At 39.8% G+C, this 24,176-nt stretch overlaps 1 protein-coding gene across 2 annotated transcripts in view; it reads left to right on the forward strand.

The window, feature by feature from the left end:
- ZSWIM8 (zinc finger SWIM-type containing 8) overlaps nt 1-24,176 on the forward strand; it is a 56,562-nt gene that overhangs the window by 20,145 nt on the left and 12,241 nt on the right. For both annotated transcript variants that reach the window (XM_032115705.1, XM_032115704.1), the window contains exons 2-16: nt 1,341-1,494; nt 2,661-2,755; nt 6,623-6,795; nt 8,511-8,618; nt 11,380-11,461; nt 12,073-12,193; nt 12,543-12,744; nt 13,631-13,806; nt 16,148-17,156; nt 17,959-18,090; nt 18,636-18,815; nt 20,114-20,297; nt 20,862-20,960; nt 21,865-21,989; nt 23,873-24,104. In XM_032115705.1, the coding sequence (XP_031971596.1) occupies nt 1,341-1,494; nt 2,661-2,755; nt 6,623-6,795; nt 8,511-8,618; nt 11,380-11,461; nt 12,073-12,193; nt 12,543-12,744; nt 13,631-13,806; nt 16,148-17,156; nt 17,959-18,090; nt 18,636-18,815; nt 20,114-20,297; nt 20,862-20,960; nt 21,865-21,989; nt 23,873-24,104 (3,072 nt within the window). The remainder of the gene's footprint in view (nt 1-1,340; nt 1,495-2,660; nt 2,756-6,622; nt 6,796-8,510; nt 8,619-11,379; nt 11,462-12,072; nt 12,194-12,542; nt 12,745-13,630; nt 13,807-16,147; nt 17,157-17,958; nt 18,091-18,635; nt 18,816-20,113; nt 20,298-20,861; nt 20,961-21,864; nt 21,990-23,872; nt 24,105-24,176) is intronic.

A 24,176-nucleotide genomic window follows, 5' to 3' on the forward strand; every position in this document is an offset into this window, starting at 1 on the left:
TCACTGATGATGGAGAAACAACCCTGATAGTAAAAGGCTGACCCTGGGAGAAGGGAATAGTGGCTAATGAATCTAATTTCACTGCAGTAAAAAAATCATAAATGTGTGTTTTTTCCATATTTATGTAATCCTTTCATTTGTCAGGTCTGCTCAGTACTGGGGGAGATGTTGGCTGCTTTGCTGTGTGCATGCACTTTGAAAGCCCTCTCCTAATCCTATCTTTCCCAGCTGTTGGGACTGGAGGGTGTCTCTAGGCAGAGGGTGAGAAAGTGCTTACTGACATCAGGGCTTAAGTTTTCCTTTGATATGTTGCCTGGAGGCCGGTGGAGAGGGAAAGCTGAGGGCCAGATTGATTTACATCCTGGCTTCCAGTGGTGTTTTAGAGGCTGGTGAGGGAGGCAAAGAGACATAACATCGAATATCTGAAACGGAATTAATTAGGGGTTTGGTAACAGGGTTTGGAAGATGGGGGAGCCAAAGCTGCTGTAGTGATGGGTCAGGAGGTGATCTCAGTAAAGCAGGGATGTACTTGCAGATAAGACAAGTCTGTCATTTTGTATAAAGTATAATCTAGGTCAGAGCAAAGCAGAAACTTAAGGGTTTTATAGCCTTAGATATAGATAGATGTTAAGAAATCTTCATCTGCAGTTAAAAATGTAAGAAGTGGAGTTAGTTTGGTACAAAGGTGATGGTTAAATGTATTTATATAAAGCTCTTACTGCCTTCAGTTAGGATCCTCATGAGCTCAGTGTAGTCAGCACTGCACTGACACATGAATTCCCAGTTGCTTCTCTGAAAAATTTAAAGTATAAAGACAGATATCATATGAAAGGTGATGGTGGAGGGAATAAACCAACAAATACTTAGAAATTAAAACCTTGTAAATAGCTGAATACTGAGTGTTGTCAAAAAAAGTCAACACTAAGGTTCCTGGATAACCGTTCTATTCCTACTTGTGCATATATGTTGTAATAGTTCTTTGTGTAAACTACTGAAATTCACAGGATGTTGCTGCCACATCATAAAATAAATGTGTGAAAAATACTTGATTACCGTAAGTCTTGCTAAGTTTGAGTCTGCTAGGCTGATGCAGCTCTTTTGGCCAAGGACTGGTCTTTTTTGGGATGTGTGCCCATGCCCTGAGGGGCTGAAGACAAACACGGAGTTGAGAGACAACTCTTCAGAAGATTTCTGTGCTGACTTTTACTATCCATCAAAAATGGTCTTGAACGTGGTGAGATAAAAGAGAGAGTGGAAGAGCTCCCTGCTTTGACCTCCTTAGCCTCTCACAAGTTTTGTTCTTTGAATGGCTAATTGTCTCTTGTTTCTTATCTTGCTAGATGGGCTGGTGATCCCATTGGTGGAACTCTCTGCAAAACAGGTTGCATTTCACATTCCATTCGAGGTGGTGGAGAAAGTTTATCCTCCAGTGCCTGAGCAGCTGCAACTTCGAATCGCCTTCTGGAGTTTCCCAGAAAATGAGGAAGATATCAGGTAATAAATACTATTTCTCTTTCACTGATGCTTAAGAAAAGGTTCTGTTCATTTGAGGAGAATCGTTGTCCTTTTTATGTCCTATATTTGGTGCTTCTGTGGCTCTCAAGTGCCTTTTGTAGTAATACATGGATCGATTACTGTGTGATATGCTATGATATGGGGTTTTATTCTAGGGTGAGCTGCCTTAAATATGTGCCAGGAAAACCATATAGACGTCTAGGTTCTGTGTATAAAGCATAGCAAAATAAATGCACCCTTCAATTTGCCTAACAGTAGGCTAGCTTGTAGAGTTTTGTCCTTGTGTTAATCTTACGAAGTCATCTTTCCATTTTGAACATGTTGCTGGAGTCAGAGCTTTAACTGGGCTCAGAAATTGCCAAGGGGGGCTAGCTCAGTGTGCAGTGCAAGCCCTTTGTTGGTGTAAATAGGAGAACCAGAATTTGCTGAATAAATCAGTGATCAGAGTTGATATAGTCAGATGACTATATTTCTTATGTTTCCACATTAACTATGTGACTACATAGTCAAAGATTTTCTGCTTTTAGATCTATTTCTAAGCTTTGCTGAAGCTTTTATATTATAGGAGGTTTACCCATGTGCTTGTGCATTCAGAATATTGTTGCAAAGTAGTGATACTACACTCTTTTAGAAAGAATCTTGCTGAAAGTTCTTGGATATGTTTGTCTAAGGTTCAGGTATCAGATGGGGGAGGTAATGTCAGAAGTGCTGATGTAAGATCACCGGTTGGTGAATAGAGCTAGCCAGCTGGTTGTATATGCTCGTTATTCTGATGAACACAGGTGTACAAAAACCTCACGAGTGCATGCAGATAATTAGTCTAGGAGGAGTTTTTATTGTGGCGTTGCTGGCATTAGACCTTGAATTATACTGTATATAAAGGCTTAATTTTAGGCGATGAATTAATTTGTATTTCAGAGCCTTAGGTTGAAATTCCTAAAAATGCCAGTGGCTATACACAAACCCAGTTAGCAAGACACTAATGATTTTTGTGGTTGAATTGTAATGTCAAAAGGGTGGGAGAAACCTGGACTTCCTATTCAAGATAGTAAGGATTTTTCAAAAGTCATGTCAGCAAAGAGGATAATCCTGTGAAGTTTCTCAAAACCAGACTGATTCTGACCTGTTCTGGTTATCTCTTGCAGGTTGTACTCGTGCTTGGCGAATGGCAGTGCAGATGAGTTCCAGCGAGGGGAGCAGCTCTTCCGGGTGAGGGCTGTCAAAGACCCTCTCCAGATAGGTAAGAACAGTGCAGTTCCATGTCTCTAGATACTTCAGAGTCCCAAAATCATATCTACAGTGGGACAGCAGTGCTATGACCATGTCTCAAAACAAGCTTTTCTGGCATCCTAGCTGAAACTCCCTGCCAGATGTATTCTTTGCAATGTCTTGAGCTAAATGCTGCGTTTTATTTTGGCCTCAATCAGCTCAGCTGTGAAATGGACTGAAAGGTCAGAAATGTTCTGAATCTTAATCTGTCCTAGCATTTTGCAAAAACTGTATAGGATATGTTTGTCTTCATAATGCTTAAATTCCTCATTGCTGAAGAGAACTTGAATTTCTACTTGTCTGATCAAATGAATGCCTTGCCTAAAGTGCCTGTATGGCACAGAGGAGGTTTGCAAGGTTTATTCTTGTAGCAAAAGAGTTGTATTAATAGCACAGTATTTTGGCAGTGGGTTTTATAGCTTCTCCTACTGTCTTGTTCTTTTTATGTTTTTTGGCTATAGAAACTAGTCTATACAAAGAATTGGACTCTGGATTTTTCATTAAATCCTTTGAAGCAAAAAAGAATATTGAGATAGCTTTTTCAGTGACAGCTGTTTGACCAGAAGGCATTATGTGAAATAAATAATAGTATGTCAAGGTGGGCCGTGTCAATCCCATGCAGATTTTTTTTCCTGCAAGTGTAAGCTTCAGAATCAGAATATTATTTGGCATGTGGGAACTGAGCCTGGTTGTAATAAGAAAAATGATAATATAAAAAACTGTATAATGTTAAGGAGGAAATTTAGGAAATTTCCTATATTTTCGTGTGATGAGGGATAGAGACTTATGTGGGTTTGTTTAGTTACTAGAACCAGTAATACTTAACTCTCAGTGATGAGTGAAATTAATAAATTTAGGTAAAGAGCCCTGAGAAAAGGAATAAAAGGGATGTGTACTATGAAGGTTTGGGGAGAACAAAAAGAAAAGGAGATAGCCTTTGAGATATGCAAACTGCAAGAGACTGGTGAACTGTTACCCAAAAATAGGATAAAGCTTCTGAAAGGATACTATCTAGTCTGGTGTCTACTGTAATACCAATAGCAGGCATTCTTGGGAATGGAAGTGAGGTGATTCCTCATACATAAGTCAGATTGAGTTAAAACTACCTTGCACAGTGTCAGTGTGTTGTCAGTGAGACCAAATAGTAATTTTGGAATGTCAACATTGATTTGGAAATTTTGCTAAATAGGATTAAACTGACTTTTGAGGGCATTCATAATCTCCCAGTGTCATGACTGAAATGCTGAGAGAGGCCTCAAAGGAATCTGGTAAACTTCAGGAAGCCAAATGTTTGAGAGAGAGAAAATGAGTTAAAAAGCAGCTTGCTGAAATTCAGTAATTCCTGGGACTTTTACAGAGGAAAAGAGTAAAATATTTAATAGACAGTAAAAGACTGTGGTCAGCACTTGTTTCAGTAATACATTAAAAAGGGAAGGAAGTGTAAAGCAATGTACAGGAACAAAGGCTGGGAATATTAGGGCAAAACCTGCGCTTGGGGGAGAAGAGTAGGGAAAAAGAGGAGGTGGTGAGAAGTAAACTTCTCAAGTACACATAGAAGCAGCTGTGATTCTTGACAAAGGCTTGTGTGTGGAAGGGAAGGAAGAAACTTTGTTTAAATAGTGAGGTTGCCTTGTCCTTCATAGAGGAACTGTATCTAATGGTGGGATTTTTTTTTTCCTTGAATAGCAGCTCAGAAGCTGGGCAGCACAGGTGGGGTGAATGTATTTCCAGTTGTCTGCTCCAAATGATTTTAAGGTGGTGTGTAGTTGCACTATTGAGTTTCATACACTGACAAATGGGAGCATAAACACAGGAAATGAAGCAGCCCTTGAGCGGGGAATCCTAGAGGTCTTTTCCAATCTCAGAGATTCTGTGATTCTTTGATTTTTCCTGGTAAAAGAAACCATTAATTATAATCCAGATTTCTTTCCTCATATAGTTTCCTGTGCCATCCCACAAACAATTGTTCAGTACAGCAAGATTGGTGATGAAAAGAATTAACTGGGCAGTGCTGCTTGAATTAGCATTGTCAGTGTCAGGCATGTTTGTCAATCTACAGATTGATTTGAAGCTTGTAATATATCATATTAAACTCCTTAAATTTTGTCTCTTTTTGTATGTGTTCTTCCGTCATTGCATTATCAGTTAACTCTCTTCATATACAAAGAAGAATGTCATGGTAGGAGCTTGGTAAGAGCTTATAGCTGGGATCCAGTCTTCTCTAACACCTTTCGTATACTTCTTTTTTGCACTGAAACAGAATTGCTGCAATTCCAACTTGTGAAATGCCTAATTTGCTTATGTGAAAACCAGAGCATTATTCTGAGATGCTTTTAGTATAACAGAAGGACTAGCTGAACTGTTTGGGTTGTATTATCCAAATGTGAAACATAAATGACAACTGTATCTGGTAATAAGCAGTGCAGTAATTTTGTGTGAATGCCTTCTTTTGTTTTGATTCTGTTCCAATTGCTAAAATGGCTGAAGAATTTGGGTGGCATTATGTGTACTAATGAAAATAATCACATCAGGGAGAGGATTTGAATTGTGGTGAACAGGAGAAATAGAAAGGTTAAGCAAGGTAAGAGCAAATTTGTATTGGTATGGGGATTATATTTTGAGAAGGAAATTATGCACATTATTTTAAATGGAATTAATTTAGTAGGTCATGTGCACTCCTGAACACCATCATTTTTATGTTCCCACAATATCATAATAAAAACTTAGTAGTGTGGATTTATAATCTCCTTCCTTGCCCTCATTATGGAGAAACTATCATCTGTGCCAAGCCATGTTTTTTCACTTAAGGTAGACTGTTGGATTGAAGTTTGGTTATGACTTTGATGCCCTTGGTGCTTTCTGTGCTTCATTAAAACTGAATTCCAGATTAGCAGAAAAGTTCTGAGACTGCTACTCATTCCTGTAGAGGATGACTAACTGCTGATAGGCACCTTAAAGACGGGTAGAAGATTCATGCTCCTGGTGGCCTTACCCTGATTATACGTGTCCCTCTGGATGAGTAATATCTCCAGAGGGACATATGCAGAGGAAGCTGCATTATGAGTACAACTCATATGCACTGTACATGAGTTTACGTGAAGCTAAGCCTTGTTAAAGTCCTTTGTCATAATTTATTTGTTTATGATCACTGATTAATGGGGCTGGATTCATTCAAATGTTATTTCGTAAATTTCTCCTTTCTATTGATTTTAGTCTAAGCAAGAGGGTTTTTTTTGTCTTCGGAGTTCATGATTTATAAAAAAGTAAAATTAACAAAATTGCTAGAAGGTGCATAATTTATGACAGATGGGTAGTTTCTGAAGCCACAAAGTGGAAGTAAGTGTTCAGGTTAAGTGCTGCCTTCTTTAGTTGACTGTGAAATTGTGAAAATTTATTGACTTGGAAATAATTCCGAACCAGTCACCTAGCCCGTTCTGCACTGTAGCCAGACTTAGCACAGAAGTTATGCCTAAAATGTGTATATATAGTCTAGCTTTGATCCTGTGAACAAAACCTGACACTTTTCAGGGATGACTTTATCCACTTTTGCTTTTCTCTGTTAAATAATGAGAGAAATTAATTAATTGACATATTAAAAGCTGGTATTTTGGAGTCTCTTGTAACATATTATGCTTCTCTGCTAATATTCAGGCGTTTTCTTCCCATGGTTGGGAAGAAAAAAGTGCTGGAGATTCTAGATCCATGTCCATCCTTATATGAATGTTGTTGCCAGACATACTGTTTCAGTGTTTAAATGGCATATATGTGTATTTCTGTGCTGGCTGAATCTTTTTCCCAAATACCCAAAGAGTAACTTTGGACTTTTGAATTTGCACAGGTTTCCATCTGAGTGCCACTGTGGTGCCCCCACAGATGGTGCCCCCCAAGGGCGCGTACAACGTGGCGGTGATGTTTGACCGGTGCCGGATCACGTCGTGCAGCTGCACCTGCGGCGCCGGGGCCAAGTGGTGCGCTCACGTCGTGGCGCTCTGCCTCTTCCGCATCCACAATGTAGGCTCCAGCACAGCTCTGCTCTCCCCTGGGCACCAAGTCTCTCCTCAGTACAGCTCTATGCAGTGCACACTCTCTTTAGGAAATGGTTCTTGGCACTCCTTTTGATTACAGATTGTGCACATGTGTGCTCACAGTTGCGGTCTACAGGCTGAATTGTCTGAGGCCCTAAACTGCAGACTGTCCTTTGGTAATGTGCAGATTGCTAAGGGTACATACTGAGTGCTTTTTGGCCTCTTCTGTTTCTCATTTAAATGCTAAAATCACTCATTATTTCTTTATCTCTGAAAAGAGTGAAAGGTCACCAATAGTTAGTCTTTTATTAAGTCTTTGCAAGTACGGGATTTGAAAGCTCACTCTTTCTGTTGTTTGCTCAGAGTGCAGAAGGAAAGTAATTTTGAACACTGTTGGCCTTTATGTTTACCAGTTCATTTTAATACTTACTGGGGCAGGTAACTGTGATTTTGACTTGCAGATTTCAAGCAGTTAAATTTATGTTTTTATTATACTGCTTTTATTCTATGTGGCCTTCTATAGAGCAAAAAGTAGGCATTTTATATCCTAACCAACTCCAGTTGAAAATGTGTAGAATCAAGAGGAATTACACCAGCTGAGGGTTTGGTCTTGCATACAGTTTAATTTCCTCTGCTTTGGGAACCTGAGAAACACAGAGGATTAAGTTTTGATGATTGAAGGAAACAGAAGATTTTCTGCTGTCACAGAACATTTTACAGCTAACATGCTTATGATCAACTCCAGATTCTTAAATAAGTGCTAATAACCTGATGAAGCTTGTTAGTATTTCACAATGGACAAGTGTAATTGGCTTAAATACATACTCTTGTGAAATAATCAGAATATCGGTCTACTTTCTGTACTTAGGACTGGAGACTTGGCAAAAAAGTGGGTTCTGCTTTGAATTCATAGTTCGAGTTCTAAAAGGTGGATGTGGAGAGTGAGGCTAGAAAACGAATTGTCCTGTATATTATTTACACTCAGAAAGTTTGGATGCTGTGTAAGATAAAAATTATTCTTTTGCCTCCAATCCTTTCTCAACCTGAAAAGTGATGGTGAAAGGATTTTTCTATTTGTATAAACTGACTTCTGGCACTAGCAAGTTACAAGCCAAGGTGTACTGCTCTATGTAGACAAGACAATATCTGAAGTATCTTTATTATCAAAGTGCTCTTGACTGTGTACCCGTTAAATTTTAAGTAGGACATTTTTGTTATGTGGGTGAAAAAGGTTAAGAAGCTAGTGGTGACTTTTTATAATCTAATTTGTTCTAAGATATGGAAAGAGATTTTAAGACTGAATTAAGAAACTCTAATGAGATAAATGAGATGGTTGTGATTCTGTGAAACATGCCCCCACAGAGCTGGTTGGTTTGCCAGAAGCTTAAGGGATAATGTCCTATTTTAGAGGTTTGTTTGTGAAATCTGTGCCAGTATTTGTGCAATTGCTAGCAACAACAGATCTTAAGCACAGCTGTTAAAGCAGTTTCCTTGAAAAAAACTCTTGAAAACAGTTTTTATAAAGCCTAGACAGCTTATTTGCATCTTATCTGCAGCACACTACATAATTTCAGAGAAAAAAAAATTGGCCATCAAGACCAAGCATGATATGCATCAGCATAGTAAGTGTTTGTGACACTTCATCCATATGGTGGACACAGCTTTATTAATGGCAGTTTGTGTCTCCTTTTCTTTCTTCAGGCATCTGCAGTGTGCTTACGAGCACCTGTTTCTGAGTCTTTGTCTCGGTTACAAAGAGACCAGTTGCAAAAATTTGCTCAGTACCTAATCAGTGAACTTCCACAACAGGTAAGTGGGGACCATCATCTGACTGATGACTTGTTAAATTCAGTTATTTTTATTCTGGGTCAATTTATATGATGTCTTTTGTTGCAAGATAACCAGTTATCCCTATTCATTTGTGAGCTGCTGGGAAGGCATTCAGTTCTTGCTCTTTTCAGGTTTGTTCTTCTATTATTCAACAATTGTCTATTGCCAAGTAAAAGATTTGAAGTGTCTTAAAAGGAGAAAGAAGAGTGGTGGCTATTCATGTCAGCATGAATATATGCTGAGCTCGTGAAAGATCAAACACAGTAAATAAGTGCATGATTGTTGAAAACTTAGGTCAGCCCAAATCAGCTTGTTTCTTTTTTGTGTGTTTGGTTCGCTAAGTGGATAGAACTACCCAGGTAAAGTATTGTATGTGCCTTAAGTGGGCACTTTCTAATGCACCTAACTGGTAGCCTTTGGACTTCCCCCAGTGTAGCTCCTTGGGGATTCATAAGAATCATTTAAGGTAATAGACATGACATTTTTTTAGTCAAAGTCTGCTCTTTTATTCCTTAAATATCTATGTTGTTGAAGGTCAGGTCATTTATATCATCTGCCTAAAGTGTTTGCACAAAATACACAAGAATACCTAAGTGATTGTGAAATGACTGCTTTAAAAATACAAGTGCTTGGCAGCTCTTTTATGCTGGTTCAGCTAAAGGAGATTAAGAAAAACTGACCTGCATGGGTATCTGTCAAATTTCAGCAGTGCATTTGTAATGCACTCCTCTTAAATAAGAGTTAGATTACTGGCAGCATGTGCCTAAAATTCATATTACAGTGCTTCGCTTGGGACACTAAGATATTTTATTGCTAAAATGTCCTCTAAATTTCCTACAGAAATACTAATCTTCTTATGAGGGGAAATAGAGGAATTCTACAAAATGAAAGTGATATAAAAATACTGCTTTGTTGTTGCTGAGAGGTGAGCACCAGTAGTGTGTGCTTCTTGCTGCATTACTTAACAGGCAAAGCTTTTTTCTCTCCTCAGACTGAGCTTTATGGCACAGTCCGGTACTTAGTAGGGGAGGGCTTTGAAAGGTCAGTAGTGGTGGTAGTTGTTTCCTGAATGGCATGTGAGTTGTTTGCTTTCAGATATTCTGTGTCTGCTCCTTTCTGCAGGGTTTATTTCTCCTTTGGTCACGTGTACCGTCTGTGCACCAGGAACATGTTTTGACAGATAATCTGATGATTGCTGCCCAACAGAAAAGTTTAGGGTTTATTGGGAGATATGTCTTAATCTATGTTGTGTAATTTTTTTGAAATAGGCAAGTCACACCCCAAACTCTTTCAACAGTCTTATTCCTGGTCTTCAAGATTTCTGGGTGGAGATAGATACTCTAATTCCTTGGGACCCCATATTTTGACTACATGATGTAGAATTAGAGCAGGCTGTATGCATGATTCTATTTTATCTCTATTTTCAGTTTGTGAATGACAGGGTACAGTAAATATAATGCTGGATTACTTTCAAGTGTAAGGGGATGATGGTCTATAGGAATGCAGTTAGATGTTTTTCAGAAACTCTGTAGGAAGTGTTTTCTATATTTATGAAAATGATGGAAAAGCAGCTGGAATTCGTTACTTAGTTCTTTGCCCAAGAGCTATTTCCCAAAATGAAGACAGTACTCCTATTCCAATTAAACACGAATATTTTAGCAAAAAAAGCCTAAAGGAGAGTCACCGCAGGTCTCTGGTACTTTACTTCAACCTTAAGGTGTGACACTGCCAAGACCTGTGACTTTTCTTAAAATATGTAGTAGTAGAAAAAAGGTACAAAATAGCCTAGTGCTGAATTTGTTTCTTCAGGTGATTGAAATGCAAAATATCCTTCTGAATCATTTTTTTCTTCCATCTGTTTGAGATGTATCTGTATTATTTGCAAATATAGGTGTCCTGAATGTGCCTTGCTTTACAGTAAGAGTGCTCTTTTGCTTCAGCTGTTGTACAGAGAGAGGTGAAGAATATCAGACATTCTGTTGCAAGTCATTTAAATCCTAATTATGTGGATTAACAATTTGCCTGTTCTGTGCATACTAAAGGCTAAATGGATCCACACTTTCAGCCCAGACTTAGTCTGGGGAAAAACTCTATCTACTGTGCAGTTTTCTTTCAAAAATAGTGCGTTAAGGATATATCTACATAGGATTTTACAGTTGAGCGTGAACCTTCTCTGCTTATGCTCTGAGCTGGTCCAGAAGATATGATTAGTTTAGTGCTGAAATTGCATTCATTTACTACTGAATCCCTTTGCTAACCGGATGGTAAATAATTTAACGTCTGCCCCCAAAATTATGTGTAGATGTATTTTATAATTGGTCTCTTGCACCCATTTGCTTGGGTTTTAGAGAAATGATTTAGGAACAAGAAGTAAAGATCTTTCAAAGTGCAGGAAAATCGTGACCTTGACAGCAGTGACTTCCCTGACTCTCAAAATTAGTTGCAGTATCACTCTCTGTGGGCTTCTATTCCTCAATAAATGAGAAGGGAGCTAATAAACTGATGCTTTTGTTTACTTCTTAGGGTGTGACTGCAGAAAGTGAGCCATGCGTGGGCTGTGAGAGCAGAGGTGTGACAGCTTGTGGCCATTGTGTGATCTTTAGCACCCTCTGTCGTCCTTCTGAAAACGTAGCTCTGTGTATTCTGTACTGAAATTACCAGTGTTTCAGTCACGATCTTTTGCTGGGTATAGCAGGATAAGAAATACTGTGTATATTGAAAGTTTGCTTCATGTTTTCAGATTCTTCCAACAGCTCAGCGTTTGCTGGACGAGTTATTATCTTCTCAGTCTACTGCCATCAACACAGTGTGTGGAGCCCCAGGTAATTTTAATGTATCTTTTTTCAGTAATCTGTATCACAGATAGGAGAGGATGTATTTCCATAGCTTCAGATTTCTTAACCTGTAGCATGGATTGCAGATAGAAATCAAGGAAAAGGGATGAGTATTGGCACTTAGGTGTATATATGGCAATAGGCACCTCAGAGTGCTTGCAGAAGAAGGGAGCATCAGTCACTTTCTAACAAAGTGTTTTTCTTTTTAATTTGGTATTAAATATAGACTGCTGGAAATGTTGATTGAAGGGGACCCTCTCCCAAGTTCCTGCTTAAAACAGGACTATTGGTAACACTAGATTGGGTTAGCTGTGACTTGGGGTAGCTTACCTAAGTGTTGGTTACCAAAGATGTTAGAGCATTCCTATTTTAATACTCCATTACCCTTCTGGTCAAGAAGAAGCTGCTAGTTTAGTGTTGTCAGTGTTGAAGATAATGTTATGGTAGCATTTTAAGATAATTCTGAATAGGGTGTTCAATAATGGGTGAAATAACTTGGGTAGCACTGCCTGTGTACTCCTTATTAACTCTGTGGTTGGGCGCATAGAGTAAAATATCTTCAAAGTTTGCAGACTGTAAATGTGTTTGTCTTTTGTAAGATCCCACTGCTGGACCCTCTGCATCAGATCAAAGCACCTGGTACTTAGATGAATCTACTCTCAGTGACAACATAAAGAAAACCCTTCATAAATTCTGTGGACCCTCTCCTGTTGTTTTCAGGTAAACTGTTTCCCATTGAAGGGAAAATGTGATGTTCATGTGATCTGGAAATTCATTCACCATATAGCCTGTATGCCTTGGATTGAAGGATGCTCAGTTTCATTGTCACTCTTCTGGACTGTATTTTTGCATAGGTTGTCCAGTGTTACTTCAGTGGAGCAGACTGTATTTGTACAATATTTTGTTTGTGTGGTGTTCTTGAGCTCATTATGCATCCTGTCTTTTAGGTTATTCATGTCTGCGCCACTGAAGGGCAAATATATTCCTGGATGTAGACTATACTCAGGATTTTGTATGACTGTGCTTGATTTAATTTTTTCTCATCCTTATTCTTCTGCTTTATATACAGTGATGTGAATTCAATGTATCTGTCTTCCACTGAGCCACCAGCTGCTGCTGAGTGGGCTTGTCTGCTGCGTCCGCTGCGAGGGAGAGAACCTGAAGGAATCTGGAACTTGCTTTCCATTGTGCGGGAGATGTTTAAGAGGCGGGATAGCAACGCAGCTCCTTTGCTGGAGATTCTGACTGACCAGTGTCTCAACTATGAGCAGGTATCTCTTTGCTTGGAGTGGGGGGATGTTCTGGGGAACGAGGCAGAGCCAGTAACTGGTGCTTTGTGTCTATACAGTCCATGGCTGAATACAATCATTTTAGTAGCCTATGTGCATTACGGGCATGTGCTTCTTCACACTAAAAGCACGTTAGAGTTTGCTCTTTTTCTTATTTAGTGATGTCCTGATAACACTATATTCCCCAAATGCCTCAGTTCTTCTAAAAAGAGTATTTAGAGTCTGATTTCTTTTGTTCAGCATACTTGATTTAATTTCTTCCCAATCAAGGTGATTTATTTTACTGTTATTTTGTTTCTATTTTTTTTAAACAAAGCATGTCACATATGAGCTGTCATTTCAATAAAAACTAAATGTATATGTTGTGTGATAGAATCTCAGATTCTTTTGTTATCTTTATGGAAGATATCTTTTGGTGGATGGAAGTAGTACTTTTTTTATTTTGTTAAAATAATATGAGAAAAAAAGGTTTATTTTGACAGATCAGAACTTTGACCTCAGTCTGTAATATAAATTGCAGTGTAAGTTTCCTTCTTGCTCCATCCCATACCTTGACTTTGAGCTGGGGAAAAGAAATGCTTCATTTATCACATTTGTTCACTTTTTCTCTCCAAGAGTGAAGGCCTCTAGGAAGCGAACATCCTGTGAATATTTTGTTCTTTGGGCATGTGCCTTCTAACCAGAGAAATTTTGAGAGGCCCTTAGTTCTCAAAAACTAATACTGCTTTAATGGTCATAGTTATTTTGGAGTCAAATGAAAACCTGGTATTAACTACAGATCCCATTTCCTTGGAATTGTGAGATGAAGTGCGAGCAGGGGTTGAGATGTTGGCCACAACACAGCTCCGTTGAACTTTTTCTTCTACAGATAACCGGCTGGTGGTACAGTGTGCGAACATCTGCATCACACAGCAGTGCTAGTGGGCACACAGGACGCAGCAATGGCCAGTCAGAAGTAGCTGCTCATGCCTGTGCAAGCATGTGTGATGAGATGGTGGTTCTTTGGAGGCTGGCTGTCCTCGACCCAACTATTAGTCCACAGAGGTGAGCCACAGAATTAGTTCCTGTCTCTTTAATTTCTGTGATACTGAACCACACTAAACACAAGATCTCTTGTGTTTGTATCATTACCTCATTACCTGTTCAACCATTAGTCCTTCTGGATTATGTGCTGTGTAAGATTCAAAGCACTATAATTACTTTGATTGCTGTTGCTGCTTACTTTTAGCAACATCAACTAGTGTGACTAATTTGTTTTCTGAGGGTCCTTTCTTACATATGGGTGTAATTCTGCGTGTTAGTGTCCCAGTGGAGAACATTTCTTTGAATGATAGCCCCAGCTACCTATTAATTTGAAAGGTTTTTATATTTAACCATTCAGCACTTCAATCAAATTCTGTTTAGCCCAGTAATTCAGTATTGTGTATTTCAAGGTGAACCGGTTCTTACTTTCTGTGCTCTTAAGGAGTGTGTTCTCTGCAGTGTCTTGGTAAACATTGTCATCAGTGTATTATTTTCAGTCAGTGTTTTCAATTGTCTGAGAAAAAACTGTGTTGCTTCTGCAGATTTCTAAACCATATTGTGTGTTGGTAAATCACTGCCATCTTTATTTAGCACCATCTTTATTTAGCAGCAGTTGAGTAGCAGAGGAGTTACTGAGAGTTCCTGTTGAGATACTGTGGTTGACATCATAATAGTTTGTTTTGTACATCTTGTCTACAAAGTGTGGTGTGTAAAATGTATTGGTTAAGTCTAATGTGCTGTAAATTCTCAGAAGTAGTTTCTCAGAACAAATGAAAACAGGATGGTATTTTCAGAACAATTACGCATTAACAGGATTTGCTTTCTCTGAATTGTTGTGTAACATTAATAAAATGCCCTATGTAAGGTACATCAGGGACACGAAAATGGATGCAGTTTCTGTCTTGTTCAGTTTACAATATGAAGTAGCTAAATATAGGAGTTAAAGACAAAAACTGTAGGAAACTGGGAATCAGGCTTAAAATAAACACAAACATCAATCAAATCACATAGAAAAAGCACAAAATATTTTGGCCATTAATAACATATGAAGTTGTGCTATATATATTCACATTTGAGTTATTTGATGCAGTTCAAATTTGCTCAGATCTCCTACTTCAGCTAGTGAATAATTGAAATGCTCCTGCTTGATTACCTATTCTCTTGTTGTTTGAAAAGTCTCCAAGGACCCTCTTCTACTCATACTTCCATTCTTTACAATGAATCATAAGGAGACTTCACAGACTGTCACCCTTATGTTACCCTTCCTGAGTAGCTTCTGCTCCTTTTTTCCTTCTGAAAATCTTCTCCTTGATTAAGCCCTACCAGTCTGCTTCCTTGTTAATTAATTTCTTGAGTGGACAAATAGAAATAGTCCATTTTGTTTAGTCCCTTTTGTCCTATTACCCTTTGCACCTAAATTGGGTCACCTCAATTATTATTTTGTTTTCTTGTTCTTTTACTTTTGATAGGCAATCTGGTAGAATTGAAGTGTACATCAGATATCTAAAATGTGTGGCAGAAAAAGGATGGCAGTTGATTGAGACATCTGGTGCAATTTCTAGAAATGTCTTTTTCTCTTGAATTAGATCACCACTTACATTATTTTGCTCATGTGCATAGGCCCTACGTGAGATTTGGAGCTGGGAAATACAGAACTGTTTTGTTCTTCCCATAGTAATATGGGGGCATGGGACTAATTGTGTAATATAAGTGTGTATAGCCCTGCCAGATTGCTGCTTCTTCAAAGTTATTTGAACATCAATTGTTGCTGTCCCTATGGTTTACAGCAGTTTATTCTCCTGAGGACAGCCTGCTAAAGCTTAAATTAAATTGCTGGCCTTTATATAGGCACATCAGGGTAAAGAGGTAAGTGCCTGGGAGGCACTTAAGTGGTTCTGTCTGTCATTGTGCTTCCCAGGGTAGGCCATTTAGGTTGTACTTGTGAATGTCTTAACTGGAGTTATTCACAGGGCTGTTTCACAGCTGCTGCATACTGTTTTATGAGTGTTTCCAAGGGCAGTTTCCCGTGGTACTCACTGGACTGAGACTGCTGAGACTCAAATCACTAACACCTTATTTAGGGCAGATAAGCAAACAGGGCAGACTGTTTCATTTTAAACCTCCGGTTTGTATTGTGCTTTGTATTGTTCACATTTTGTTTCTGTATCATGAACCTGTCTAGAACTTAGCTGTTAATATACCTGTTAGTTTTTTCAGCTTGTCTTCTTACTAGTGCTGTCTATACTTAATTCAACAGATGATGTTGTTGGCCAAAGGAAGGAAGTGTTCTGTGGGTTAAGTAGAAATTTGTTGCAGGTGCTTTTTTTGTTTGCTTCCTAACCTGTCCTCTGTCTTCTCTTAGGCGCAGGGATCTTTGCTCACAGCTCAGACAGTGGCAGCTGAAAGTCATAGATAATGTTAAGAGGGGTCAGCACAAGAAATCACTGGAGAAGCTCTTCCAAGGTTTCAAGCCAGCTGTAGAAGCCTGTTACTTCAACTGGGAGGAAGCTTATCCCATTCCTGGGATTACATATAGCAGCACTGACAAGAAGAACTCGTTCTGTTGGGTAAAGGCCATCCAGCAGAGGAGCTGCCGGTTACAGTGTGTAGAAAGTGCCTGTGAGGCTGGTAGAACCCACGGCCAGGAGCCCGGGGGACCATGTCTGCAGCCCGGGGACAGGCTGCGGCCCTCTCCCCAGGAGCCAGCAGTGCGTCCGAAAGAACTTAGTGGAAAGCGGAAAGTTGTCTCTGAAACGCCACAGAGGGTTCTGAGACGGCTCTCAGCAGAAGGGGATAAAGCTGTGTATAAGACTGCAGTGGGCAAAGCAAAGTTGCCAGTGAGCAAAGGCTTGACCAGTAAACATAGTGGGAAACGCCGCATGAGCAGTGAGGACAGCTCTCTGGAGCCAGACTTGGCAGAGATGAGCCTGGATGACAGCAGCTTGGCATTGGGGGCAGAAGCCAGCAACACCTTTAGTTTTACAGAAAGTCCACTGAGCAGGAGCTACAGGGATGCCTTTGAGGAGGATGGTGGGGTGTACTTCTCTGAGGGACCTGAGCCCACTGTCAGGAGCAGTTCCATGGCCAAGAAATCCCCCAAGGATCCTGTGGGGGAGATGGGCAGTGGTGATGATGACCTGCCTTCTGCAGATGAGAACTCTGGTGGTGTGAGTCTGAAGCCAGAAGAAGTGGGAGAGAATGGTGCAGCAGGGGGAGGGGATGATGGAGAAGAGGAAGATGATTACCAGGTGTACTATCTGAATCCACAAGAGGTAGTGAAGGAAGATGATGACAAAGCTGAAGGGGGAATTGAAGAGGAGCAGGATGTATTTGCTGGTATAAAGCCTCTGGAACAGGAGAACCGGATGGAGGTGAGCTGAATCTAGTTCAAAATGCTGTTTTGCAGTTTTATGTATTGTATAAATCACAGCTCACCACCCTCATAGCTGTCACACTTAACCTAGGATGTTGTTAAATCAAGTGCTTAATTATAATGTTGTGATAACCAATTGTATCATGAGGTACCTACAAGCCTAATGTAGTGGTAGCATATGTCTGTTTCCCACAAGCTTGATTCCCTATTTTTGTGCTAACTGCAAGTGTGTCCCAGTTTTAGTTAATCCCATCTCTCACTCCAGGATTTACAAACATAGACAAAGCAGTGTGTGCTTTTCACCTTGTCTCACCCTTGGAAATGACAAAAATTATCTGAAACTAAAAATAAGTAAGACTGAGACATGCTCAGCAAGAAAAATTTAAATCCAACTATTTAAGCAGAAGTTCTTTGGAAAGGAGAGGCAATCTAAATTAACTGTGTCTTGTTCCTGTAATAACCCCAAAATGTGTTTAGAGCTTGCATCTGTGTAAGCAAGCAGCCAAATGGCAATGCATGAAAACAGTGGTAGTTTGGGGTTTAGGTTTTTTTGAGCTATTCTCTGATCTCTTATAGCACTTGGAGAGAGGATGGGACTTAATTACATAAGAAAAGGCTTTTTAGGGGAGTGCTTCAAAAGAGTGGTGGTGGAGGTCTAGGCAGGGAGGACTCTGAGAATACCTGCTGCTGAAGTTAGTCGTGAATTGTGTTTGCAGAGTCTTTGTGACAGGTGGTTTGAGCAGGCTGACTCTGGGCTGGGGTAGTGTGGTTTGAATATGACCATCTGTTCCTTCTTGCAGATCCTGTTTGCTTGTGCAGAGGCCCTGTATGCTCATGGATACAGTAGTGAGGCTTGCCGCTTGACTGTAGAGCTTGCCAGGGACCTACTGGCCAACCCTCCAGATCTCAAAGTGGAGCAGCCACCAACTAAGGTAGAGAGATGACAGCAACCATCAGTAGTCTTGATTGTAGGGCATCTCTGTGCAGGAGACCCTGTTTCTTGTGATTCTCTTCAAAACCTTAGTCTCCTATTTCATAGTGTACCTCGCTGGAAATGTTAGTAGTTTTGCTGTTTCAGGATAAAAGGGTTGGACAAGAAAGAAATAAGCATAAACTTCTGGAAACTCACCTGTAGTGACACTAAGCAGTGTTTGTTGTATGGAAGGGTTCCCTTGGAAGGGACGGGCGTGCAACATCTGCCTGCACAGCATCAGTCCAATAGTGGACATGTGTCTTGTCCACAGGCCAGCTCTTCCACTGTGTTGTGCTGGGGTGACATAGGGGAAGCAATGATGTTCAATGGTAACCACTGAAATTTGAGATTCCTCTGCATAAGGAAAAAAATCTAAATTTAATCTAAATAAAATGTATTTTATTCTTTCTCCTGTGTATAACTACTGCAAAGGATTAGAAGACAAGCATAGAGTCATTTAGGATGTTTAGGAAAGCGTCCTGTGACAAATTCCTCCTCAAACAGGGCAAAAAGAACAAGGTATCAACCAGCAAGCAGACATGGATGGCAACCAACACCTTGTCTAAAGCTGCTTTCTTGCTGACTGTGTTGAGTGAGCGGCTGGAGTACCACAACCTGGCCTTCCGAATAGGAATGTTTGCTCTGGAGCTGCAGAGACCACCTGCCTCTACCAAGGCTCTGGAGGTATGAAATATCTCAAAACGACAGTATCCATAAACAACATTACTCTGTTGGAATGTGTTTGCTCACATGGTTTAAATTTCAACACCTGAAGTTTGGTTATGCTTTTCTATGTTTTCGTAAAATGAATTGCAGTGGAACTAAATTGAGTGCACATCCCATTAGCACATGATCTGCCAGAAAAATGATTAGGAATATCACTTCAGCTGTTGTTACTTTCATTAAAAGGAAGCTCAGACTTCATGGGCCAAAAGGTCTTTGATTTCACGTGAAGCTATAGGCCTTAAAATATTTAGATGAGTACAAAATCTTTTATGAATGTATTATTTTGATTAGAATAGCCTACTTCTTATCTTAAATATGTTTTCAGTTTGCTTCTCTAATCTGGGGAAAATAAAGTCATTTGTAAATATCCATATTTTTTCATATTTGTATTGGTGAAATGATTGGAAGTTATTCCTTAGGGCAAATTGGTGTGATTATTGCATGTTTGAAAATTGTTGCCTTTGCTGATACCTCATTCATTGGCAGGCAAGCTTATGCCCTGGGTGAGCATATTATTTTGGACACACCTTGATTATTATTAGGATTCCTATTCTGAAAAAGAATAGTGAAGTAAAGACCTTGTCTGTGTGGTTTACAGCCACCTTGCTTTTTTACTGCAGGGTTGTTCAGTCCCTCAGAGTGCGTATTGTTGCTAGATATCCACCAACTACAATTTTTACGCTAATTATTTGTACTTCTTGTGGTCTGATTAGAAGATTGTGAGATTGGTTGTCACTTGCTACCTAAAAGCAAACTACTGCTTTCACGTGTTAAGAATGGAGAGAATACAGGCACATAGTAGTGAAATGTCTTCATCCTGATGGCATGTGTGCTTCCATGCTGTGCCCATTCTTCTGCTAATCAGTCTCTGATGTCTCAAATGGGTGTATCGATTAACATAGCATCCTTTCTTCCTACAATACAAGTAACCACCTTTTCCACTGGCCTATCCAGTCAGATACTTCTGCTGATGTTCTTATGAGAGCTTATGCATTTTTTCTGTATGCAGCTGAAGAGTGATCATTTGAGTAAGAAATTTTGTGTATAAATATGAAGCAAGACTGTTCTTAGATTTGAAAACCTGTTTTCATTGTGGAGAGAATGGCAAAGGTGGCTAGGCTGATAAGCGTTGCTATCATTTAATAAACCAATAAAAACTGTTGCTGTACTTTATGTAAAGGGGAAAATGGTCTGCTCCCCACAGGGGAACTGTGCTGTTGACAGCTTTTCTTCTGTTTCTTTGTGGATAATACCAGGTGAAGCTGGCTTATCAGGAATCTGAGATTGCAGCCCTCTTGAAGAAGATTCCCTTGGGCACCAATGAGATGAACACTATTCGAGGAAGAGCTGAAGAACTGCGAGAAGGGACATTGTGTGATTACCGTCCTGTCCTGCCTCTGATGTTGGCAAGCTTTATATTTGATGTCCTGTGCACTCCAGGTACTGACTGTATTGGCCTGAGTGTGTGCAGGGCATATTCTGAGATGCCAGGTCTTGAGGGATTTTCAAAATGAAACTGTCTTCTGTATGAGAACAACCAGAGTTTTATTCTTCATGCGCTGTTGCTTGCACTTGCCTCTATGTTGCTTTAAAGATATTTTGTTCCTCAGTGGAACTGTTTCTCCTTCTGCCTACATTTGAAAACAACTGCACCTTTAACACATTTCAGCACTCTGTGTGTGTTTGTAAAATGAACTACTGACTTTTCTGCTTTTGTGCTGGTTATATTCAGAGGAAGCTGATATAAATCTAGAATTTAAAAAGAACACAAAAACCTGGAATTAGAAGATTGACTTGGCAATATACTTGCCTGGTTTGGAGCCTCCTGAGGTTAGAGAGAGAAATGGGAAAAAAGCCCCACAAGGTGCTGTGGTCTTGAAACTGGTATGAGGCTAAGAACAGGACCACAGGAAGCTCTACAAATTCAGAAAGCTCTCAGAAATGTCTTTTGCTTTGAAGCCTTAGCTTTGAAAGCTGAACACTAATTCTGTTGTCTTCTTTCAGTGGTTTCTCCTACAGGCTCTAGACCCCCAAGCCGTAATTGGAATAATGAAATGCCTGGAGATGAAGAGCTTGGTTTTGAGGCAGCTGTTGCTGCCCTTGGTAAGAATCTTTTACAAGAAAAGTCTGCCTTCAACCATGTTCTGCAGCCTTTCCCATTTTGAATGGTGACAGTTAATAGTTCATTCCAGTTTGATGCAGAAATGGAAGTGTTTGCACAGTTTGACAGAACCAGATGCAGGATTCTACCTGCCAGGGTTGAGGTATCTTTGCAAAGCTGTGAAAAAATGGAAGAAGAATATGGGATGAGACCTCAATGTTTAAGTAGTAACATGCATTTTAGCATTCTGCTTGCTCTTTTGTCATAAAATATGTATTGCCTGGACTTCAATGGAGATGGACAGTTTCAGAGAACAAAAGACAATCATTTCAGAAGAGACTAGACAATGGTAGTGAAAGACTAGCAGAAGTACTCTCAAGCTTTATCATATAATTCAGGATCTTAGCATAATACTGAATTCTTGCCTCATTTGCTTCAGCAACAAAGCAGTGATTATATACATGTTATGACAATACTGTATGCCTGTTTTAAAGCAGTATGCAAAAAGGAATAAAAGGGATTAGACAAGGCCTGTTCTCTGTTGCCTCATCTCTGAAAGGAAGATGATGAGGTTTTTATGGTGTTGGAATGCTGGCTTGTAATATCTGCAGAAACCAAAAGTTTTGATTCAAGATAGGGTTTTAGGCTTGCCTGGACTCTTCCTGTGGCCTTTTAATATATGGTTGTTCTGACAGTTGTAACGAACTTAGTATTCTAGGGACAGACAGCAGCTTCTGTTTATTCATGGCCTATTTCTGAAGTTAACAGAAAAATAGGAGGAAAAAAATCTTATTTTGCCTGTAACAGTGAGGGGAATAAAACAGTCTGAGGTATAGATAGTGCTCAGGATGTAGTGTAGTCCCATTAACTCACTTGTCTCTTCATCCTCTCTTTTATGGGCTGCAGGTATGAAAACAACTGTCAGTGAAGCAGAACATCCTCTGTTGTGTGAAGGCACACGAAGGGAGAAAGGGGATCTGGCACTAGCCCTGATGATTACTTACAAGGATGATCAGTCTAAGCTGAAGAAGGTGAGTTTCCCTTTGAAAGGGGAGAGGGAGATGGAAGGCAAACTATGTTTAGGTTTTGATGGATTTGATAGTTTTGCCAGTGAGTATAAGTTGCTGTGTCACATACTGATGTTTTACAAGCTATATTGTGGTATTTATATTCATCCACTGATCCCAAACCTGATTGTGCAGCGTGCATTCCCTGGGAGAGGCACTCTTTCCATGGGTTTCTTAAGGTCCATTCAGGAGATGTGTTGTCACTGCTTTTATTGCTTTTGTTTACCTGCTAAGACAAGTTCTCTCCGAAGTGTTTTTTCAGTGTGTAGTCCGTGTGTGGTCTGGGGATTGCATATGTTTTGCTGCAGGGATATTGGCTTGCAGAATAGTATACCTAGCAAAGCCTCTGTTTCTTAACCTCTCACCTCTTTGATATATTAGTTCAGTACACCTGTGTCTTAATTTCCTATGCAAGAGAGAGAGTAAAACTCTGGCTCTCCACCCCAGAGGAAGAAAAAAATACTGAAAACTGCTGAAGCTTCAGAAAGGGTTTTATTAATCTTTTATATTCCAAAGTCCTCCTACACAGCAAGTACATTATTAGTGTCTTTTTGTCTCCTGAAAGAGAAGCACTTTTGCTATGCTCTTATCCAGAGATGCTGTGGTATCAATCATCTGCACATAAATGGTCCGTCAGACTTGTGGTGTTGATTAAATCTGGAGAACAAACAGTAGAAGTGGACAAACCCTTAAAATGTGGTGATGCATTGTTCCCCACTTACATAATAAATTAAGACAACAAAGCATTACTGTAGGCCAGTGTAAGGCAGTTTTCTCTAGTGGCTTTGCCAGTTTCTCAATAATGTGTGAAAGGATTTTCTGAATGGTGAGCATGGAATTTTTGTAACTTAAACAACAACATCTGGCAGAGCTAAATTTAGAATCCTCCATTCTGTCCTTGATATACCAGAGCTACTACTTTTTTGTGAGTTTTGGGTGCTTTTCAGGTGTTGGAACCAAAGAGCAGGGCATGTTTCTCTGCCTGTCCTGAATGACCCATTCCCCCAGGAAAACACTGTTTTTAACCTTTGTCCATGGAGAAGGCTGCCAAAGCTTTGGGATGAATTAGAATCTACAAGAGAGTGAGTTAGGTGGTGGTATAATATGTAGTTTGTTTAAGGGTGAAAAATTTAGAGTTTTTAGGTTTATTAGTATGGTAAGTAGATGAAGGCAAGATGGAGGATCCCTGTGGTTTTTCAGGTCTCGTCCTTCTTCACCTACTCCATTTTCTGCAGTGTTGGTAGCACAGAATGATTGGTTAGGAAATGCTGCAGTACAGGGCTATGTGAATGGATAGTTCATTAGGCATTGGTAAAAAAGTAAAAATAATGTATGTACTTAGTAACGATTGGGTAGTTTACTTTTAAAAGGCCTTGAGTTTTCCTGCATTTGCCTTTTGGTACTTGCTCTGCTTCATGCTATGTTGGTGGCATGTAAATTACTGATAAGATATAATAAACAATCTGAAGACCGAGAAGATCCAAAAGTCCCGTTCGTCTCTTATTCCTGGCAAGGACTTTCTCCCCCCTCGGGGGAGGACATGTTGGGGTTGAGAACTGCCACATTCAAATAAAGTCAGTGGGTGTTTCAAGTGAAAATGAGTTATTACTGAGTCTTTGCTTCCTCAAGTAACACAGACCACATGGCTCTTAAGTGTGCGTTGCGCTACTGTTTAGTGCAGGAAGATGATGCCTATTTTCTAGAGAACAAGCATTTTCTTTTTTGCCCCAGCAAATTAAATTTGTTGTCCACCAGGAAGTTTATTTGATATTTTCCCTCTAAGTGTAATGCCTGGTCTCTTACCCTTCTGCTGAGTGCCTTTTTTTTTCTTCCCCTTGTTGTTAAAGATTTTAGACAAACTCCTGGACAGAGAGAGTCAAACTCACAAACCACAGACACTGAGTTCCTTCTACTCATCCAGCAAGCCTACAGTTGCAAATCAAAAATCTCCTTCCAAACATGCTGCCCAGTCTGCTGCAGCTATCCAGCAGCTTCCAGGGACTTCTGTCACTCAGCAAGCTGCTGTAAGCACTGCAGTCCAGAGCAGTCCTGAGAACTTTGTGGAGAAGAGTGCACAGGGTGAGAAGTGCTTTGTACCAGCTATGCTAAAATTTTCCATAGTTGCAGCCTATTTTCTAAATCTTGACTTAA

The sequence above is a fragment of the Corvus moneduloides genome, chromosome 8, assembly GCF_009650955.1.
Source record: "Corvus moneduloides isolate bCorMon1 chromosome 8, bCorMon1.pri, whole genome shotgun sequence".
Lineage (NCBI taxonomy): Eukaryota > Metazoa > Chordata > Aves > Passeriformes > Corvidae > Corvus > Corvus moneduloides.